This window comes from Panthera tigris, chromosome E3 (genome assembly GCF_018350195.1).
Source record: "Panthera tigris isolate Pti1 chromosome E3, P.tigris_Pti1_mat1.1, whole genome shotgun sequence".
NCBI lineage: Eukaryota > Metazoa > Chordata > Mammalia > Carnivora > Felidae > Panthera > Panthera tigris.
Genome location: NC_056675.1, coordinates 38702339 through 38724861, shown reverse-complemented (window position 1 = coordinate 38724861; position 22523 = coordinate 38702339). Strand labels below are relative to the sequence as shown.

Below are 22523 nucleotides of genomic sequence, written 5' to 3'. Positions count from 1 at the left end.
AGTATTTGTGCCTTCTCTCTTCTTTTGCTGGTTAGCTTGGCTAAGGGTTTATCAAATGCATGGATCTTTTCAAAGAACCAGCTTTTGATTTCGTTTGTTAGTTTTCTCTATTAGCTTCCTGTTTTTAATTTCGTTGATTTCTGTTCTGATTTTTATTTGGGTTTTCTTCTGTTCACTTTGGATTTAATTTTCTGTTGTTTTGTAGATGTCAGGGTAGAAACTTAGATGATTGATTTTAGGTCTTTCTTTCCTAATATATGCATCCAGGGCTATAAATCTTCCTCTAAGCGTTGCTTTCACTGCATCCCACAAGTTTTGGTAAGTTGTATGTCCGTTTTCATTTAGTTCAAAAATATTTTTACATTTCTTGAGATTTAAATAACCATTTGTTATTTACAAGGGTGTTGTTAAATTTCCACGTATATTTTGGTATTTTCCAGTTATCTTTTCTGTTATTAATTTCTAGTTTAGTTTCACTGTGATCGGAGAGCATACTCTGTATGATTTCTATTTTTTAAAATTTGCTAAGGTGTGTTTCATGGCCCATATGCAGTCCGTCTTGGTGATGTTTCTCGTGCACTTGAGAAGAATGTGTGTTCTTGCTGCTCTTGGATGAAATATTCTATAAATGTTCAGGGAAGTGTTGGAATTGAAGGTGAAACCGGTGTGGGCTTGAGAGAATGGAAAGAGAGGACGAGACCCACCCTACCAACAAAAATAAATGAAAAGCACTGGGGGCAGGGCACCTGGGTGGCTCAGTCGGTTAAGCGTCCAACTTCGGTTCAGGTCATGAGCTCACGGTTCTGGAGTTTGAGCCCTGCGTCAGGCTCTGTGCTGACAGCTTAGACCCTGGAGCCTGCTCCAAGTTCTGTGTCTCCCTTTCTGCCACTCTCCCATTCAGGGTCTGTCTCTCTCAAAAATAAATAAACATTACATTTTTTTTTTTTTTGATGAAAAGCATTCGTTTATTAGCTATCTAATATTCTACATATTTATTCATTTGGGCTGTTTTTAATTTTCAGTATTACAGTGTTGTATTTTTGCTTGTATTGAGAACGTAATTGATGGGACTAATAGTAACATATTTTTTTAAGATTGTCCCAGTAGATGGATACCATTATTCCTCTTTTGCCAAGCCAAACATTTACGTACTCACATACACACAGCCTGCTCATTTAATACACCTGACACCTTGTTCTTTCAATTTACCATTCTTAGATTACTAGTAAGCCTGAACATTCTTTCAGACTTCTTGTAGCCATTCAAGTTTACCTAACAGTTATCTGTTCATGTCTTACTGGAATGTTCCCTTGCTGCCCACTTCTTCCCCTTATCTCATCCTTCTGGTCTCGGTTTAAAGGCCACTTCCCCAGGGTCCTCCCTGGAAAATCCACTTATAACACCCTTCTAGAATTCTTCCCTTCCTAGCACTTGTCATTCTGGAGCTGTATATGTTTTTTTAGTTTTATTGAGTTTCTGACCCCCTCTCCCCATCCTCCATCCCAAGAAACTCCATGGGTGCGTTGCTTCCCTTTACAACCCCTGGTCCTTGTGTTGTGTCTTTAGGGGATGCATGCCTTCAATTTGAAGTTGGTATTCTAACTGGATATCTGGGCCTTCAGATTTTTTAAGTTTATTTATTTATTTAGAGAGAGAGAACGTGTGCACGTGAGGCAGCAAGGGGAGAGAGAGGGAGAGGGAGGGAGGGAGGGAATAAGAATATCCCAGGCAGGCTCTACACTGTCACTTCGAGGAGCCCGATTTCACAAACCCACTGAGCTGATACTGAGTCAGACACCCAACTGACTGAGCCACCCGGGTACCTTAGGCCTTCAGATGTGCTAACTGGCCCTTGCTGCTCTATTGGAAAACCATTCGTTGTTGAGTGTTTACTGATTTTCATGAACTAATTGTCAGCTCCTTTTCGAGCACTTAGTCGTCCAACGGCTTCCTAGTGCTCTCCTGTTCGGGGGTGTGGACCCTGGGCATCCTGCCTCTGAACTCCAGAGCAGGGGTGAGGAGCATTCTGCTCCAGACCCTCCAGGATCCAGGGAGTAGGTGTAGGGAAGTCAGGCGGCCCAGGCCCCATCCTCTGGGGACAGGTGACAAGGACTTTGACTGCTGGGCCCTCGCCTACACCACAGCCCACGGCAGAGAGCAGCTCCCGGGGGGAGGGGTTTGCGTCGTGGGAGTATCACATACCCACCGGCCTTGAGTACTGTGTGGTCTGACCCTTGCATCCTTGTGTCCCTATGGGGACAGTCTCGCCCCATAGACCCCACCCTCTCCAGTTACTGCCCAGCAGCCACTTAGGCTTTGTTTTCTAGGTGTGATAACCAGGAAGACCCCAGCCAGTCTTCCTGAGGAATAAGAGAAGAACGTTGCTGGCATCCAGTTTTGTCCCTGGTTTTTAAAGGGTACTGTAGGCTTGAAATACAAAATCAATAAAGGACAGTTTTTTGTGTGTGTGGCCTTTAAGTGTCTGAATTAGGACTCAGGACTGAATTGTATCATCAGATGTCTTTCATTTTTAGTATGCTTTGAACCAAAACAAAACTTAGAACTACAGGTTTAAAAAATAATTGGAAAAGGGGCACCTGGGCGGCTCAGCCAATTAAGTGTCCAACTTTGGCTCAGGTCATGATCTTGGGATTTGTGGGTTCAGGCCCTGCATCAGGCTCTGTGCTGACACCTGAGAACCTGGAGCCTGCTTTGGATTCTGTGTCTCCCTCTCTCTCTGCCCCTCCCCTACTTGGCTCACGCTGTCTCTCTCAGAAATAAACAAACATTAAAAAAAAAAGCAAAAAATAACAAACAAAAAAAGAGCAATAGGCAGAAAGAAACAAAACTATTATTTGAAGATGGTATAATTTTGAACCACAGATTGTAACAGAACTGAGAAATTACTGAAAATTAACATTCGATGAAGTGGCTAGTTTCACAAATATACAATTAAAAATAACTTTCCTATGTAAAAGCAAGAGCCAACTAGAAAAATACAATGGAAAAAAAACTATTTGCAATAACAAAGTCGTATACAACTTACGTTAAGAAAATTAGAAACATTTACTCAGGAATACAATACTTTAATAAAGGCATGGGAAACAAAATTTGTAAAGCTAACAAGTTTTCCCAAATAGTTTATAGGATTAACCTACTTCAATCAAAATACCAATGTAAACTTCCAGGAAACCTAAAATAAAGCAAAACTGATCGAGAATCTTTAAAATAACACACCACAGGATCGGTCCCGTGAAGGCACCGCTGGCCTGGCCTCTGGGTGGACACGTCAGGAAAGTCTGGGTATCAGGAGGCCAAAGAGAACAAACATCCACTACAATGAAGACTCTGGAATCCTGCCTCTCGAGGGGCAATGTGAACTAGCCACTGGAGACAACTGTTAAAAATAAAACACTTTGCTTGTGAGGTAGTGACCACCCATTGCCAAGGGTCTGAAGACAGCTTGGAGGCGAAGTGAGCACATGGTAAGGTTACTGGCCAGTCATGTGTCCAAGCCGACGTCTTCCTCTTCCAGCACCTGGATTTCCTTCCTAGCAGGCCTTCTTGGCTCAGCAGAGGGACAAGATCCTGAAGAGCTTTACCAGTAGTAGGGCTGGGTGGCTGGGCCTGAGTGATCCAAACTTCTTTTGGCAATGGAAAGGCATGAGTGCTATCTGAGCGGCGAAGAGCTGGACAAAAAATGCAGTAAGAACAACAGACACTTTAAAAGTATGTTGTGAAAAGTATTCCTGTAAAAGTCACTTTTCACTGCAAAATGCAAACGTTACTGACATCGATGGTTAGTTTAGATCACATACAAATGACAGAGTAAGTCTTTGACATTCACTTGCTGTTATTTTCCTATATTCCAAAGTAAACAATCCCTTTCAACACTCAAGCTTCAACAGGGTATTCTTAGAAGGTTATGTGAACTGCTAATAGAAGCTCTTGGCTTAATAAATCAGTAGTTTGGTTCTCGCAGGGGAACACAGTTCCAGGTAAGGACTTTTGCATTATTATATTATTATTTTTTTTTCACAAGTGTGAATTCCTATGTGGGGGGAAAATGGATACACTTTCCGTACACATGAGCCACTCTGTTCACCTTGCAGGTAAGTGGCCTCCAGACTCCTATTCAAAGCCTTTTTGGGAAAAGGGATCTGTGGCCTGTACATTGTTGTAGAAGTTCACAAAAGAGAGCTCCTTAATCCAGAAAATGTGGATGCTGACTGAGGTATAGCCCTTGAGAATGTCTTCTTCCCTGTGAAATTTTCTAAAACTTTGAGGTTTCAGCCAAGATGGGTATTTTCCCAATTTTGACTATAATGAGGTTTGCACATATCTGCGTCTTTTCAGAAGCCTGGGAATTTAGAATTCCCTATTAAAGATTTCAGGTCAAGGCAGGACCATCAGACCTTTCCTGATCCCATTTCTGCTTTCGTGTCTTACATGCTGAGTGGGTTTTTTCATGCCGGGTACAGTTGGAAAGCCGACCAAATCTTCTCCCACATTTTTTGCAACTATACGGCCTCTCAGCCTCATGGCTCTGCAGATGAAGCACAAAGTCTTTATTCTCTGGGAAGGTTTTCCCACATTCTGGACACTTAAATATTTTCTCCCTTATATGGATTCCTTCATGGCGACTCCGATGAGAGTTCTGACGAAAGTTTTTCCCACACTGAGAACATGAATAGGGTTTCTCTCCTGTATGGATTCGCTCATGTTTATTAAGGTTTGTTTTATGATTGAAGCTTTTCCCACAGTGACTACAGTCATAGGGTTTTTCACCAGTGTGAGTCCTCTGGTGGGATATAAGGTAAGAACTTTCATTAAACTGTTTCCCACACAATGGACAAGTGTACCATCTTCTCGTTCTCCGATTTCGGGTAAGTGCAATCACGTTGATATCCACATACTTTGAGAGTTCCTCTAGTGGAGTATCATTTTCAATAGTAACTAGAAGATTTCTCACTTTCCTTTGTTTTGGAGCGGATGTGCTTAGTCTGTCTTTATGGCAATATGGAGATTGCTCCGAGACCATAGAACAGTCCACTTCATCACAATCTGAAGTCTTTTCTCTATGATCTTCACTCTCTCCGGGTTCCTTCTGAAGATCGTCACTCTCAGGATTAATGTCATTGTCTGTGGAAACAAAGAGAATTGAATAACTTTTGCGGGATATGATACCGCAGGAAAAAAACAAATTGGATTTCTCATCAAACAATAATCTTGAGTATCAGAAGTCTGAGGACTAGCAGATAATTGTTACCAACACTCGTTTTCCACTCTGTGGATGGAATATATGACTGATAAATCTTTCTATGCAATGCATTGCAAGCACACAGTCCTTTTTCTTTCTTTCTTTCTTTTTTTTTTTTTGAGAGAGAGAGAGAGCGAGAGCACTCAAGTGGGGGAAGGACAAAGGGGGGGGGGAGAGAGAATCCCAAGTAGGCTCCATGCTCAGTACGCAGCTTGATGTAGGGCTCGATTCCGTGACCCTGGGATCATGACTTGAGCAGAAATCAAGAGTCGGACGCTCAACTGACTGAGCCACCCAGTTACCCTCTTCCTTTTTTTTTTTTAATGAAATGAGGGGGGACTACACTGAAAGATTTTATAGGTTTGCTTTCTGAGTAAGCACTAATTCCTCAAGAAGTTCATATTGATCTTATATTCTGTGTAGAACAGTGAGCTAAGGGCCAGGGGATGAAAGACATCAATACTCAAGGGTACACCATCCCTTTCTTTAGGAGGCTAGTAAGTGAAAGGTACAATGAGTTACTTCTAGGTTTTCACTACGGTAAGTATTACAATAGTATGGAATTAGATAATACTGTAATATCCTATATAATAGGGAAAAAGTGGGAATAATTCAAATGACCAAAAATAATGAAGGCCTATCATGTTCACTCCGTACATGATTATTTGGGCATTAGGGTGATTAAAAATGATTAAACTATGGTAGAAACCCATAGTGGTCTTTTTGGGGGAGAAAGGGGAGTAGTAACTGGGCAGTGGGCACAAAAGGGACTTCTTGGATGCCAGGAATGGTCTGAGTGATGGTCAGACAGACGTGTACATTTTGTGAAAACGTGAGGCGTACACTTTTGATCTGTAGGGTTTTCTGTATTTATTACCTCCGAAAGAAGTCTGTGTAAAATAACATACAAAGATTAAGTAACAAATTAAAAAAAGAAAAGTATGCTGTGAAAAGGTAGAGCAACAAGGGACCCCCTAAACTCTGGGCAACTTATGGATATTAAAGGGCTAAGTCAACCTCTTAGATAGACAGCTAACCACAGATCTGGGATATGAATCTTTGCTGGATTAGTAGTTTCACACTAACAGGCGTTTTCTTTTTCATTTATTCCCTTAGGTAATGAAAATGCTGAGTCAAAGCAAATGGCAATTTTTATCACAGTCCTTGACACTGACTGCCATATTTCTTTCAAAAGAGGCTGTACCGATTTCAGCACAAGCATCAAGATATGGGTATCAATTTTACCTAATCTTGTCAGCATTTAATAGGTATAAAATGGTTTCTCGTAGCTTTATTTTGTACTTTGTTACTACAAACCACTAATTTATTGGGCTGAGAGACTCATAAATTTAAATAAATTTTACATTTTGCAAATCTTAATCCCTGTGTAGGCAGTCACTACTAATGTAAATATTTAACTGAAGCCTACCTCTGTCACTCCACAACTTAAAACCATCAAAAAGTACCAGTCTTTCAAAATCAGATAAATGTTCTATTCTCTAGCCATTCCTTTATGACTTACTTTTACAGTTAACTCTTTTTTTTAAGTTTATTTATTAATTTTGAGAGAGAGGGCATGAGCAGGGGAGGGGCAGAGAGAGAGGGAGGGAGAAAGAATCCCAAGCATCGACAGTGTGGAGCCATATGCGGGGCTTGAAGTCACAAACTGTGAGATCATGACCTGAGTCAAAACCAAGAGCTGGACACTTATTCGACTGAGCCACCCAGGCGTCCCTACAGTTAATTTTTAATACATTTGGAGTTTAGTATCACACTGTATGTTATTGTTTGTAACATGTCTAATATTGGTAAAACCAGCCACAATATCCTTTTGAAAATTTTGACTCTGTTACCTACAGTGTAAATAAATTTGGAGGGCACCAATATCTTTACACGATTTGTTTTCCCATTTACATCCGTGTCTCTCCGATATTTAAGAATCTTTTATAGGGGCCCCTGGGTAGCTCAGTCGGTTAAGCATCCGACTTCGGCCCAGGTCATGATCTTGCACTCTGTCTCTGTCAAAAATAAAGAAACTTAAAAAAAAAAAAAGAATCTTTTATATTTACCAATGAAACATCTGTGGTTCACTCCTATTTTATAGCCATTCTGAACGACAGCTTCCATCATTTTGTTAATTTTTTAATAAAAATTTTTTTAATGTTTATTTTTGAGAGAGAGAGACAGAACATGAGTGGGGAGGGGCAGAGTGGGGGAGGATACAGAATACGAAGCAGGCTCCAGGCTTTGAGCCCGATGAGAGGCTCAAACCCACGAACTGTGAGATCATGACCTGAGATGAAGTTGGATGCTTAATTGACTGAGACACCCAGGTGTCCGTGTTAATTTTTTAAAAAATGTATTTATTTTGACAGAGCGAAAAAGCATGAGGGGCAGAGAGAATCCCAAGCAGGCTCTGCACTAATAGTGCAGAGCCTGATGAGGGGCTCGAACCCATGAACCATGAGATCATGACCTAAGCTGAAGTTGGACTCTTAACCGAGTCACCCAGGCGCCCCCATTTTGTTAATTTAAGAATGCTATTGTTGGGGCGCCTGGGTGGCTCAGTGGGTTAAGCAGCCGACTTCAGCTCAGGCCATGATCTTGCGGTCCGTGAGTTCGAGCCCTGCGTCGGGCTCTGTGCTGACAGCTCAGAGCCTGGAGCCTGTTTCAGATTCTGTGTCTCCCTCTCTCTGACCCTCCCCCATTCATGCTCTGTCTCTAAAATAAATAAACGTTAAAAAAATTTTTTTTTTAAAAAGAATGCTATTGTTATACATTCCCTATTTACCTACTTTAAAACTATTAAATATAGTGTTTTTGTTGGTCCTTTTAGATTTTCTAAATACAAACCATATTTTGGTTCCAATATTTATTCTTCTTAACCCCTTATCTTTTTGCCTTATCTAGTTAATAATAGTGATGGCAGGTTTCCTTATTTCATTTTCATAATTTTTAATGTTTGTTTATTTTTGAGAGAGCGAGCTGGGAAGGGACAGAGAGAGAGAGAGAGAGAGAGAGGATTTGAAGTGGGCTCTGGGCTGAGAGCAGAGAGCCTGATGTGGGGTTTGAACTCATGACCGTGAGATTGTGACCTGAGCTGAAGTCGGACTTGTAACTGACTAAGCCACGCAGGCACCCGTTATTCTCATTTTTAAAGAATTACCGTCAGTGTTTGATGAATGACCATAAATGTCATGTTATAGTAAAGGGCTATCTGTTTTGAAGACAATTCATCAAAACTCATAGGAATTTTTCTGATTTTCCTGAGAGTGTCAATGAATATATCTTATATTCCTTTAGTGTACTCTTTTTTATGATAAAAAAATTTAGTAGCTAATATAGTTACATGGTACAAAACTCAATGTGAAAAGGTGTACGCTAAGGAGCCTTCCTCCAGTCCCTATCCCCATCCATTCTACTTGCCCCCCAGACAGATACCAGTTTTATTAGTTTCTTTTTATTTTTTCATTGTTTATCTAGGTGACATATTTTCCTTTCTCCTCTTTTCTTATATAAAAGGTAGTACACTGTGTATATGTCTGGAACTTGCTTTATTTTGATCGTTATATTCCAGTGCATAGACATTACCTTGGTATGCTGTGTGGACACATCACATTCAACCAGAGACACCTGGATTGTTTTCAAAGGTGAATGCATCTGGTTTTGTTTTGTTTTTGAGACAGAGAGAAACAGAGCATGAGCAGGGGAGGGGCAGAGAGAGAGACACAGAATCCGAAGCAGGCTCCAGGCTCCGAGCCGTCAGCACAGAGCCCGCAAGGGGCTCGAACTCACAAACCGCTAGATCATCACCTGAGCCGAAGTCCGACACTTAGCCAACTGAGCCATCCGGGCGCCCCGGTGAATGCATCTTTAATACTGGTAATTAGACTGCCGTATATAGGGAGTCATTCTGCATGTCCGCCAGTATTATACTTATTTCTCAACACACTCACCACCAGTGTGTCGTTATTGGATTTCTAGAAATCTGATGGATGAAAAAAGATGGTAATTTGGCAAAGGTTTAATCTGCATTTCTAATTATGAGTTGGGCTGGACAGCTTTTCATGTGTTCATGGGTCATTTGTATTCCTAAGCGAATCTGTTGGTCTTTCTCTTGGGGTACAAAGTATGATGCACCAAATGGCTGGGTTGTCCCAACACCTTTTATGAGCTCCTCTGCTTCGCTGCTCTTTTCAATTTTCCTGGTCATTGTATTTTTTTATTTCCATTTGAATTAGAGATCAGATTGTGCGGTACCAGGGGGAAAAATCCTACTGGCATTATTAAAGGGATTACCTTCACTTCATGAATGAACCTGGGGAGAACTGACCTTTTAATGTTAAATCTTCCTGGCCAACATGGTATTTCTTCCCATTCATTCAGATCGACTTCTTTGTCCTTTAGAAATGTTTTGAAGTTTTCCTCATAATTTCTGCACGTTTCTTCAGTTTATTTCTAGGTGTTTAATCTTGTTTGTTCCTATTTTTATAATTTCCAAATGACTGCATATATGAAAGTTAATGATTTCCATATAATAATTTTTCATCCCACTGCCTTACTGAATGCTTTTATTATTTATAATTTTCAGACACTTCCTGGGTTTTCTAGTTACACAATTATATCATACGTAATAGATTCTTAAATTCTTAAACATTTAATTTCTTTGTCATTTAACTGCTCTGGCCAATACCTAAAACACAGTATTAGACAGTAGTAGTGATAATGGGCTTTGTTGTTGTCCTGATTTTGGTGGGAATGCCTTCCAGTGTTTCCAGTGTTTCGGTCCTTCCAGACCGAAAGGATGCATATCCCATAAGGGAGGTATCCATTAGTTGCTGTTTTGTTCAGTGTTTTTGCGAAGACGGCACAAGGCATTGGTATTCTGTCAAATATCTTTTCAGTAACTATGAAATTGATCATAGGATTTTTCTCCTTTACTATAAAATATAATAGGCTTTCTATTATTAAATCACTTTTGCATTCCTGGAATAAATCTTCCTTGGTCAGGACGGTTTTTTTTTATCAGATTGTAGTATCTTTGTCACACTAGTTTCATAAGAAGAATATGGAAGTTTTCCTTTTTTTTCACTCTGAAAATTTTCGTAGCATTTAAATTGTGCAATTGTTAAAGCTTTGTAAGAATTTCCTATGAAACTGAGGGTCCTTTCCCTGGGTTGGGGGCTAGTTTTTTTGACAATTCCAACTTCCTCTATGGAAACTGGTTTATCTACCTCTGTTTACATCTTTCTACGTATTAGTGCCTCTATTTCTAACTTACTGACTTCCAATTTTGTATTTACTAATACTTTCTTTCTGTTTTCCTTCATTGTACTGTTTTCCTAACTTTGAACCAGAGGCTTAATTTTCCTTTCTTTCTTTTTAATTTTTTTTACATTTATTTTTTTGAGAGAGTGAGACAGAGCATGAGTGGGGGAGGGGCAGAGAGAGAAGGATACACAGAATCTGAAGCAGGCTCCAGGCTCTGAGCAAGCGTTCAGCACAGAGCCCAATGCGGGGCTCGAACCCATGAACCATGAGATCATGACCTGAGCCGAAGTCGGATGCTCAACCCACTGATCTACCCAGGTGCCCCTACTTTCATTTTTCTAACTTAATGTGTGTGTTTATACAGGCATAAATTTTCTTCTGAGTACCACTTGAGGTTATACTGTAGATGCTGACACAGAGTATAGTCTCCAAACGTTATGTAACTTTAATTTGTACTTCCCCTCTAATCCAAGGTTACTTAATAGTTTTAAAATTTCTAGGTGAAGGGGACTTTTTCCCCCCAAGTTTCATTTTTACCTTCTAGTTGTATCACATTGTGATAGATCCTACTGTGTTATTTCTACTTTTTGGAATCTACTGAATCTTTCTTTCTTCCATAGTAAGTAAATAATCTTGAAAAGGTTTATATTCTCTTGCCACAGGAGACGTCAGATACAAACATGAGAACTGTCTCACTGAGAATGTGTTTAAGAATTTTTTTCTACATTTTTAGTTGTTTTATGTGGCTCACTTGAGTTGAGACACACATTCTGTCCTCCTCGGTCAAGGACACTCCTGTGATTCCTTTCCCCACAAGGTTCATTCCATTACACTTTTCCCTTTCCAAACTGACCAAATGTTACTGACTCCCAGATCTCTACATGTGACCTCCAATTTCTAATGTTCAAGTACCCAGAAAATAATCTCATTTTATTTCCTATCATGGATTCAATCTCATCTAAAATCAAATCCATCTTCTTCTAAACTCTATTCCTACTTCCAAATCTGGCCTTGACCTTCTCATAGCTCTTTATAGTTAAAATGGTTTCACACTGCTTATCTTTTTTTATTAAAAAAATTTTTTTAGGGGCACCTGGGTGGCTCAGTTGGTTAAGTGTTTGTTTGACTTTGGCTCAGGTCATGATCTCATGGTTTCTAAGTTCAAGCCCCATGTTGGGCTCTGTGCTGACAGCTCAGAGCCTGGAGCCCGCTTCAGATTCTATGTCTCCCTCTCTCTCTGCCCCTTTCCTGCTCGCACTCTATGTCTCTCTCAAAAAATAAACATTAAAAAAATTTTTTGAAATTTTTCAGAAACTTTATTTAGAGAGAGACAGAGACAGCATGAGGTGGGGAGGCGCAGAGAGAGAAGGAGAGAGAATCCCAAGCAGGCTCTGTGCTGCCAGTGCAGACAGAGCGCAACGCAAGGCTCAAACCCACGAAACTAAGATCATGTCTTGAGTCAAAATCAAGAATCAGACGCTTAACTGACTGAGACACTCAGATGCCCCCATACTGCTTATCTTTTTAGGTGAATGACTTATCTTTTAAGACTTTTAATAGACTTAAAAGATAAGTCTATTCTTTAACCGGAAGCTTTGGAGGGCAGGAATGGAGCACTATGTATCATTTTAACTCACTGATAACTCCAGAATTCAACCCTGCCTAAGGAAAAAGCAAGTAGCATTTATTAAATGTTAGTGAATGATTCTAAGTTTAAATCTTCAGCTTTGTGGCATAGGCAAGGGAGGGGAATGGAAAGGGTGAGAATTGGGCCTCAGGGCCTCAAGGTCTATGGCCAAAGTGTTCCTGGAATTGACAACCTACCCACCAACCAGTCACCTAAAATAAATGCTAGTTTTATCCAAGACTGAAGAAAAAGTCAGTGTAATAAATCCGATCTCTTTATGTTCTTCCCTACAATGAGAAAACATTAGCCTAATATCCTCAATGGGAAAAAACTGATAGCTTTTCCCTTAAGGTCAGGAACATGACGGCTATGTACAATCTCACCACTGCTGTTCAACATAGTACTGGAAATCCCAGCCTCAGCAATCAGACGATGACGACGACAACAACAAAAATAAAAGGCATACAAATTGGCAAGGAAGAAGTCAAATGTTCACTCTTCATAGACAACAAGATACTCTATGTGGAAACCCAAAAGATGCCAGCGAAAAAATTGTTAGAACAGACACATAAATTCAGCAAAGCTGCAGGATATAAATTCAATGTGGAGAAATCTATTGCACTTCTTTACACCAATAATGAAGCATCAGGAAGAGCAATCAAGAGTCGATCGCATTTACAATTGCACCAAAAACCTTAAGATACCTAGGAGTAAACCTAACCAAAGAGGTAATAGATCTCTACACTAAAAACTATAGAAAACTTATGAAAGAAATTGAAGACGACACAAAGAAACGGAAAAGCATTCCATGCTCATGGATTGGAAGGACAAATGTTGTTAAACTGTCGATACTACCCAAAGCAGTCTACACATTCAGTGCAATCCCTATCAACACCAGCATTCATCACAGAGCTAGAACAATCCTAAAATTTGTATGGAACCAGAAAATCCCCCGAATAGCCAAAGTAATGTTGAAAAAGAAAACCAAAGCTGGAGGCAACACAATTCCAGACTTCAAGTTGTATGACAAAGCTATACTCATCAAGACAGTATGGTACTGGCACAAAAACAGACACATATATCAACTGAACAGAATGGAGAACTCTGAAATAGACCCACAAACATAAAGCCAACTAATCTTTGACAAAATAGAAAAAAGTCTCTTTAGCAAATGGTGTTGGGAAAACTCGACCACTTTCTTACACCAAACACAAAAATAAATTCAAAATGGATGAAAGACCTAAAGGTAAGACAGGAAACCATCAAAATCCTACAGGAGAAAACAGGCAGCAACCTCTCTGACCTTGGCTGCATCAACTTTTTACTAGACATGTGTCCAGAGCCAAGGGAAACAAAAGCAAAAATGAACTTATTGGGACCTCATCAAGATAAAAACCTTCTGTACAGTGAAGGAAACAATCAATAAAACTAAAAGGCAACCGACAGAATGGGAGAAGATATTTGCAAATGACATATCCGATTAAGGGTTAGTAACCAAACTCTATAAAGAACTCATCAAACTCAAAACCCAAAAAACAAATAATCCAGTGAAGAAATGGGCAAAAGACTTGAATAGGCACTTTTCCAGAGACATCCAGATGGCTAACAGATACCTGAAAAAATGCTCAACATCACTCATCATCAGGGAAATACAAATCAAAACCACAATGAGATACCACCTCACACCTGTTAGAATGGCTAAAATGAACAACTCGGGCAACGACGGATGTTGGCAAGGATGTGGAGAAAGAGGGACCCTTTTACACTGCTGGTGGGAATGCAAACTGGGGCAGCCACTCTGGAAAACAGTATGGAGGGTCCTCAAAAAGTTAAAAATAGGGACGTGTGGGTTAAGCATCCGTCTCTTGATTATGGCTCAGGTCATGATCTTGCAGTGTGTGAGTTCAAGCCCTGCGTTGGGCTCTGCATTAACAGTGCGGGGCCTGCTTTGGATTCTCTCTCTGCCCCTCCTGTGTGTTCTTGCTCTCTCAAGATAGATAAGTAAACTTAGGAAAAAAAAAAAAAGTTAAAAAATAGAATTATCCTATAACCCAGCAGTGCACTACTAGGTATTTATCCAAAGGATACAAAAATGCTGATTTGGAGGGGCACATGCACCCCAATGTTTATAGCAGCATTATCAACAATAGCCAAATTATTGAAACAGCCTAAATGTCCATCTATTGATGAATGGATAAAGAAGATGTAGTATAATACATATATATTGGGATATTAAATATATATATAATGGAATATTACTCAGCAATCAAAAAGAATGAAATCTTGCCATTTGCAATAACGTGGATGAAACTAGAGTGTATTATGCTAAGCAACATAAGTCAGAGACAGAGATCATATGATTTCACTCGTGTGGAATTTAAGAAACAGATGAATACAGGAGAAGGAAAGGAAAAATAAGATAAAAACAGAGAGGGAGACATCCTAGGAGGCTCTTAAATACAGAGAACAAACAGGGCTGGTCAAGGGGAGGTGGGCTAAATGGGTGATGGGCATTTAAGCAGGGCTCTTGCTGGGATGAGCTCTGGTATTATGTCTAAGTGATGAATAACTAAATTCTACTTGTGAAACCAATACTACACTATATGTTAACTTGAATTAAAAAAAACAAGCAAAGAAAAACAGGGGCGCCTGGCTGGCTCAGTCTGTAGAGCATGCGATGTTTGATCTCAGGGTCGTAAGTTCAAGCCCCATTCTGGGCACAGAATTTACTTTAAAAAAACATGTGTGTGTGTCTGTGTCTGGGTGGCTCAGTTAGTTAAGTGTCTGACTCTTGATCTCAGCTCAGGTCATGATCCCAGTGTAATGGGATTGAACACCATGTCGGGCTCTGCCCTGAGCACGGAGACTGCTTAAGATTCTCTCTCCCCCTCTGAGCCTCTCCCCTCCTCGTGAGCTTTCTTTTCTCTCTAAATAATAATAATAATAATAATAATAATAATAATTATTATTATTATTATTATTATTATAAATATGTATATATATGCTTAACAAAAAATACTACATAGAATAAATAACTTGTGGAAAATGAAGCAGGCTCACTATGTACTACTACCCTGACCATACAGCATAAGACAACTAGAGTTCAACAGCCATGGATTTTTGTCACCCCAGGCAACTCACAAAATCCACTTTCTGCTCTGCTTCAGCCTCAGAAGCAAACAGCCCTGAAGGCAAAGTAAGAAGTATTAGGCGCTCAGCAAAGCGATTTTTGAAGGCTGGTCACTCTTGGGTAGCAGTGTATTTGTAGAGAAAGGTGAATCATCTCTCAACAGCTTCAGAGAACTGCTGCCACATGAGTGCGTGTGCGGTATTCTCATTTGCGAATGCTGCTTAACCATTACTGGGAAATAAGCAGAAGTGAAGAAGGATCCATTCACCAACCATACAGGAAACTCACTGAAACAATTGTGAGAAATGCATCAAGAAGGTGGTACAACTCTGGGCTAAGGCTGCAGGCTCTGGTGTTAGAATCCCGGAGTCCAGATCCCTGCTCTGCCAACCACTGCTGTGTGACCTTTAGCAATTGACATTTTTCTGCTATAGTTTCACCGTCTTAAAATAGTAATAATTCCTACGTCCTACAGTATTGTGAGAAATACATGAGGTAATAAATGCACGCAAAGCACTCAGACTAGTGCCTAGTACATAATAACACACAAGTACTAAGTGCTAGATATCATTTCTACCAATAGTGTGATATATTTTCATTCACACTAGTAGACTTCTTAGCCTTTGGACATCAAGGAAAAAAAGACTCATGCGCCCAATGAAAACACAATTTAAAATACACATGTTGGGAGATTAGCACTAGATCCAGAAAATGGATTGAGAAACAACCTGGCTGCATTTTTTATCTGTTTGAATATTTGATGTCAGTACATTAGCTCTAGGTCTTGCTTCCCAAGAGAAGTCCCCTCCACCATTGCTGCCCTAAAGATACACAAAAAATGGCCACCCACAGCTGGTGCAAGCTCTGCCACATGGAATAAAAATTAAACGAGTGTGAACATGTACGTTAGCTAGTGTGTTAATCAGGTCTTTAAAAAGTCTGATGAAGGGTGCCTAGGTGGCTCAGTCGGTTAAGCGTCCAATTTTTTTTTTATGTTTATTTTTCATAGACAGAGAGACAGACTGCAAAGCAGGCTCCAGGCTCTGAGCTGTCAGCACAGAGCCCAACGTGGGGCTCAAACCCACAAACTGCGAGATCATAACCTGAGCCGAAGTCAGACGCTTAACTGACTGAGCCACCCAGGCACCCCAAGCATGTAATTCTTGATTTCCGCTCAGATCATGGTCTCACAGTTCGTGAGTTTGAGCTCCACATCGGGCTCTGTGCTGGCAGCACGGAGCCTGCTTGGGATTCTTTCTCCCTCGCTCTCTGCCCTTCCCCTGCTCACTCACTCTCTCTCTCAAAATTAAAATAAACATTTAAAAAATAAATAAGTAAAAAGTCTGATGCAATAGAAGAACATGCTTTTTCCATAGCATTCAATATGAACACACAAGATTTCTTACCCAGTAACATCATCTCCCCAACACTGTCTTCCTTCTCTGAGGTGGGTTGTTGAGTAGCATCTAGGCTCACACATTCTTCTTGGGAGTGAAATACATTCAAATCCTCAAAGACCACCAGTTCCTGAAAGAGCAATAGACCCCATTCCTCTTAATAACAGAGGTTGTTTGACATCCTTGCTGGTAAAATAGGCTGGAACCCGAGGATCAGGGAAGGGAAGGTGAAAGGGACCTATAAATCCTACGCAGATGCAGCAGACAGGAAACCCAGGCTCAGACAGGAGCCAAAGGATAAGCAGAAGAGAAACATCCAAAGAGGCAATGAAAACAAGCCCACTCTCCTTCCAAGGGTATGTCTTTTTTTTAAATATATATATATGGGTTGACTGAGCGGGGAGGTCTGTAAGAGCAGAGAAGGTGATGTACTCAAAACAGTGAACGGGAAAACCGAACCCACCTCAGGCTCAGTTTTCAGATACAGAGACAATGTGTCCTGTTTCTGCTGGATTCCTTCTCTGGGTAGAAGCTTCACTATGGGATGAGGTTGCACTGGGGAAAGAGGAAGCTGTAGTTAATGGAAATGTCAGTGACACTAATATGGAAACCCTAACCACACCTTGAGGCCACACTGTCCTCACTCCCTCAGAAGGCAAGTCATGGTTTTTTTCAGCTTCTCTGAGCCCGGGGAAGAGCTCAAGCCATAAATCACAGGGTCTTGAACCTGTATTTAGGGTCTCCTCATTATGAAAAGAATGATTCCCTTAAGGGTTTTTTAAATTCTCTTCGCCAGTAAAGGGGAGGGTAAAGTCTGGAGATGCTCATAACAAGCACAAAATTTCCAAAATTCCACATAAACGGCAGTCAATTAAACAATTCATCCAAATTTCTTTATGGTAAAAAGATATACACTCCCCCTCCACTATGGAAAGTTACACACAGTTTATTCCATGGCTTTACACACACCCAGCAATCCACTCAAGCTCCAGCTTGAGAAAAACAATACTCCCTCTCCCCAGTATGTTGACTTATTAAAATCCACTCCTTTTTTTCAATACCCGCTATCCTAACCTGAATTCATTACTAACATGAACACCTATTTCGGACCCCAATACCATTCTCTTCTCTTCTAGTGAAACAGCATATGCTTCTTACATCTGTTCTGAAAGTTTGAGCTCACATCCTTCATAATAACCAAAGTCTCCTTGACTTTCTGATTGGGCTGCACCACGCTTGGCTTGGGCAAGAAGGTGAGGAAGTGCTCCAGAACTAGCTGGTGGATGGTCTTGGGCCCACTAGTAGCATCTCGAAGTAGGTCTTGGCCCAGCTTGGAGTCCGGAGGAACTCTCAGTATAAAGGACCGCTTTGGCTTTAGGGGCATTGGAACCACTTTTGCAGCCATCGCGCCTTGAAATCACACACCACACTCGTTTTGCAGAGCTTCAGGAGTCCCCTCTTACTGAAGGAAATCTGTCAGATAGCCAAGCTGCAGACAAGAGAAACCACGGGTTACCCACAAAACCAGGTAGGCATGCCTGCACCCCAGTACATGGCCTGGAGAGTGAGGCCACACGAAATGTAAAGCAGAAGGAAAGGTAAGCTGGGGTGGGGGGAACTCCTAACTGAAACGGAAGGTCCCTGAACTAGACACTCGTAACAAGCTTGGCCTGAAAGGAAGATCTGAGAATGAAAGCCGGACCATGTCCAAACCTCAAGGGTCATCCTCCCGAGAAATAGGAGATGCAAACTCCACTGGGAAGAGCGATGGGCTGGAAGACAGGACACCTGGGGTCCGACACCAAGGGCATCTGCTTATAAGTTGGCCTGGCCACTGAATCAAGCCGTACCGCACACCTAGGACCCCGGGTCCCTCAGATGCCCCTGGGGGGGGGGGGGAGGCGGGGGGGGGGCAGTTGATGGCTCAAGGAGCAATCGCAAGGCCGCAAGAGCTGTCCATACATGGCCTGCTGACTTTTCCGCCGTGAGAGCCCCGTGGAGAGCGGCAAGGGACATCCCAGTAGGGGCCAGCAGGCCAGGCCCACTCTGGAGCCTCTCCCACCGGCCAAGGGGCACCTTTACCACAACGACCAGCCAGCGGCATTGCCCGGGGTACGTTCCCGGCTCCCCAGGCGGTCAGGCACCCCCAGCAACGGACCAAGCTCTGCTCCCTAGAGGCCGCGTCAGCCTGGTTCCCGCCCTCGCGGAGCCCCTCACCTCTCGGGGGCTGTGCCGCCTCTGGGAGCTTGCAGGGGACGGTCCAGAGACCCAGGCGCAGAGACACGGGGAAACTGGGCGCGAGAGGCCAAGCCCTCCCCTCGCCCTTCGGAGTGCCCTCACGGGCCGCCGGCGACTATTGGCGAGCGCCGCCGTCAGTTCAGGAGCACGGCCGGGCGCGGTGCCTTCTGGGAGACCGGGTGCCCCCGCAGCTGCTACGTCACGACCGGTACTTCGTTTCCGGTGCGGAAGCCTGGTCTCCCCGCTCGGAGCGAGCAGTCTGCGCTTGTGAAGGCGAGGCTCGAGGCCGGCGACAGACCTCTCAGCGACAGAGGGAGGTTAGGCTGGCGGCAGCCGCTGTGTCTGGGGCTCTGTTTGGGAGACGAAAGGCAGAAAGCTGGCCCCAGTCCTCCATGACGGACTGGCACCTCTCCAGGTGCCGGCGGCGTAGCTCCATGGCCTGCTGGGAAATGTAGTTCGGCCCCAAATAGCCAACGGGAGACCGCCAGGCGCGGCGGTGGCAACGGGGCAGTCCCACTCCCATCCCACCCGCACCCCACCCCTGCGGCTCGGCCGGATGTGGGCTGCCTCTCGGACCGGAAGATCTGCGCGAGGCGGCGGCTGTTTCCGCCAGAGCGTCCGGTGTGGGTCAAAGGACTGCGGAGGCGGTGAGTGGGTGGAGGGTCGAGGTCTTTGCCGGGTTCTGGGTCCTGTCCCAGCTGTCCCTCCTGACGGGGGCGGCCCGTAGGTCAGAGCCGGGCGACCCTCCTTTTCCCTGCTTGCCAGCTTCTACCGTGCGTTCTGAACGGGTCATCTTGTTTTCAGAGAAATCCTAGTGGTCCTTCTCCAGTCGCCTTCGTTTCCGTCCTCAGCCTTTCACGGAGGCCTAAGCATCCTTTCTCCTTGCGTTGTTCCTGTACTCGGTTTATTCCCCAGTGAGGCACTGCTCAGGGTTGTGACAGCCTCGGGGCAGGGATTGCCTTATTCCTCTAAGCAACACCAGCCTCCGGCTGGATGACAAAATTAAAAATACAATTTTTTTTTTTTTTCTTAACCTTGCCTGTAGGTGACTCACTTAGCCATGGTTTAAAATATGTTACAGAAGGGGCGCCTGGGTAGCTCAGTCGATTAAGGTCGCGATCTCGCCGTTTGGGAGTTCAAGCCCCACATCAGGCTCACTGCTGTCAGCCTGTCAGTGCGGAGCCGGGAGCCTGCTTCAGATTCTCTGTCTCTTTCTCTGCTCCTCTACTACTCGTGCTCTGTCTCTCAAAAATAAATAAACGTTAAAAAAATTTTTTTTAATATGTTACAGAGTAGTGTCAAAACTGTGTTCTACCACAAGTGTTTGTAAAAATAAAGAATACTTGCCTTTCCAGGCATCAGAAACAAAACAAAGCAAACAGCAACAAAAATTCCTTCAAGCAAAGCAGTATGGTTTGGGGGCACCTGAGTGGCTTAGTCGGTTAATTCTTTATTTGGGCTCAGGTCATAATTTCACAGTTGGTGAGGCAGAGCTCTGTGTTGAACTATGTGCTGACATTATGGAGCCTGCTTGGGATTCTCTCTCCCTCTCTCTCTGCCCCTCCCTTGCTCAGGCGTGTGCTTTCTAATAAATAAACTAAAAAAAAAGGGTGCTGGTGGGGCCTGAGTGGCTCAGTGAGTTAAGTGGGGCTCTTGATTTCAGCTCAGGTCATGATCTTATGGTTCGTGGGTTCCATCCCTGCATCTAGCTCCTTGCTGACAGCTCGGAGCCTGCTTGGGATTCCCTCTCTGCCCCTCCTTTGTGCTTGCACTCTCTGTCACCTGCCCGCTCAAAAAAAAAAAAAAAAAAAAGTATGCAGGTCATGATCCCATGGTTAGTGAGTTTGAGTCCCACATCAGATTCCATGCTGACAGTGTGGAACTTGCTTGGGATTCTCTCTTTACCTGCCTCTCTGCCCCTCCTTCACGTTCCTCCTCTCGCTCTCTCTCTCTCTCTCTCTCTCAAAATAAATAAGATCAGTATGATTTGAACTAGGAGTAAATAAATAGAACAGTAGAAAAGAATAGTAAATGCCAAAATTGACCTGAATGTATGTGAACCTGTATGAAGGGTAGCATTTCAGCTTAGTGTAAAATAGATGATGCTGAGCAAAGATTGTCTCTTCTTCTGGAAAAAAAGTAAGGCTCGTTTCCTTATACTGTACACAAAAAAATGGAATTTAATAACCAGTAAAAGAACACAAAAGAACGTTAATGTAGACACAAAACAAGAAACTGAAATGCCTTAAAGTAAAATGTAATCCTGTGTAACTGTATTTTACAAAAACTTTTGGGGCGCCTGGGTGGCTCAGTCGGTTGAGCATCTGACTTCGGCTCAGGTCAGGATCTCGCAGTTTGTGACTTCTAGCCCCTCATCAGGCTCTGTGCTGACAGCTCAGAGCCTGGATCCTGTTTCAGACTCTATGTCTCCTTCTCTCTGCCCCTTCCCTGCTCATGCTCTGTCTCTGTCTGTCTCTCAAAAATGAATAAACATTAAAAAAAAAAAACTAAAAAACAGTATTAATAAAGTCAGATAATGAATAGACTGGAAAGCAATTGTAAAAGAAAGACCAGATAAAGAATTAGACATTGCCAACATACAAAGAACTCCTGCCAACTGATAAAAGACAAAAGGCAAAGGCTATGAAGTCACGAAAACTAAATGGCCATTAATATTTGAAAAGAAGCTTAGGCACTTTGGAAATAGTTTGTCAGTCTCTTAGAATGATGTCACAGAATTACCGTGGCCCAGCAATTCCATTCTTAGGTATAAGCTCAAGAGAAATGAAAACATATTTCCATACAAAAACTTGTATGGGAATAGCAGCATTATTCATAATGGCTGAAAAGAAACAATCCAGATGTCTATTAACTGATGAGTGGCTAAACAAGATGTAGTGTGTCCCTACAATGGATTATTTTTCAGCAATAAAAAGAGGAATGAAGTACTAACACATCATTTAACATGGATGGACCTAGAAAACATGCCAAGCGAAAGAACCCAGTCATAGAAGCCCGCGTATTGTACGATTCTACTGGCATGAAGTGTCCAGAACGGGCAAATCCACAGAGACAAAAAGTGGGTAGTGGTTGCCAGGGGCTGGGGATAGGACAGAATGGCAAGTGACTGCCAGTGGAGGTAGGGCTTGTTTTGAGGGCGATGAAAATATTCTGGATTTAGTGCTGATGTTTCTACATATTGTGAATATACTAAAACCCGCTTGATACATACTTTGATGCTTATTTTTAAGAGGGCTAGACAGAGCGCAAGCAGGGGAGGGGCAGAGAGAGGGAGACACAGAATCCGAAGCAGGCTCCAGGCTCCGAGCTGTCAGCACAGTCACAAGCCGTGAGATCTTGACCTGAGCCGAAGTTGCATGCCTAGGTGCCCCTTAATATACACTTTGAAAGGGTGGATTTTATGGTATGTGAATTCTATCTCAATGAAAAAAAAAAAAAAACGGAAATTTTCATCTTACAAATACAAATGTTTAGTATCTAAAATATTTATGTAGTTCCATAAAAATATTTATGGAACTACAGACAGCTGAGTTCCATATCTAGATTCTACATAGCAAGTAGTTAAAGGAACTGTGCTGT

General features: G+C 42.4%; 2 protein-coding genes across 3 annotated transcripts in view; one reads left to right on the top strand and one right to left on the bottom strand.

Moving 5' to 3' along the window:
- Positions 1–2874: 2874 nt before the first annotated feature.
- Positions 2875–19066, bottom strand: ZNF200 (zinc finger protein 200). Its single transcript, XM_007073330.3, has 5 exons — positions 18903–19066; positions 17844–18174; positions 17149–17240; positions 16695–16815; positions 2875–5142 (listed from the first exon to the last, which is right to left on the bottom strand). Exons 2-5 carry the CDS (start codon positions 18088–18090, stop codon positions 4391–4393), a joined length of 1212 nt encoding a protein of 403 aa, XP_007073392.2. The 5' UTR covers positions 18091–18174; positions 18903–19066; the 3' UTR covers positions 2875–4390.
- A 108-nt stretch (positions 19067–19174) lies between these two features.
- Positions 19175–22523, top strand: part of ZNF263 (zinc finger protein 263) — a 49966-nt gene continuing 46617 nt past the window's right edge. For both annotated transcript variants that reach the window (XM_042972241.1, XM_042972240.1), the window contains exon 1: positions 19175–19570. The gene's annotated coding sequence lies outside the window, so the exon portion shown is untranslated. The remainder of the gene's footprint in view (positions 19571–22523) is intronic.

Excerpts from the sequence above, each read along its gene's own strand:
- ZNF200 (XM_007073330.3), bottom strand. The coding sequence starts at position 18,090 with ATGGCTGCAAAAGTGGTTCCAATGCCCCTAAAGCCAAAGCGGTCCTTT. Across the intron at positions 17,241-17,843 it reads CTCAAACTTTCAGAACAGAT|TGCAACCTCATCCCATAGTG; the intron begins GTAAGAAGCATA and ends CTCTTTCCCCAG. Across the intron at positions 16,816-17,148 it reads ATCTGAAAACTGAGCCTGAG|GAACTGGTGGTCTTTGAGGA; the intron begins GTGGGTTCGGTT and ends TTGCTCTTTCAG.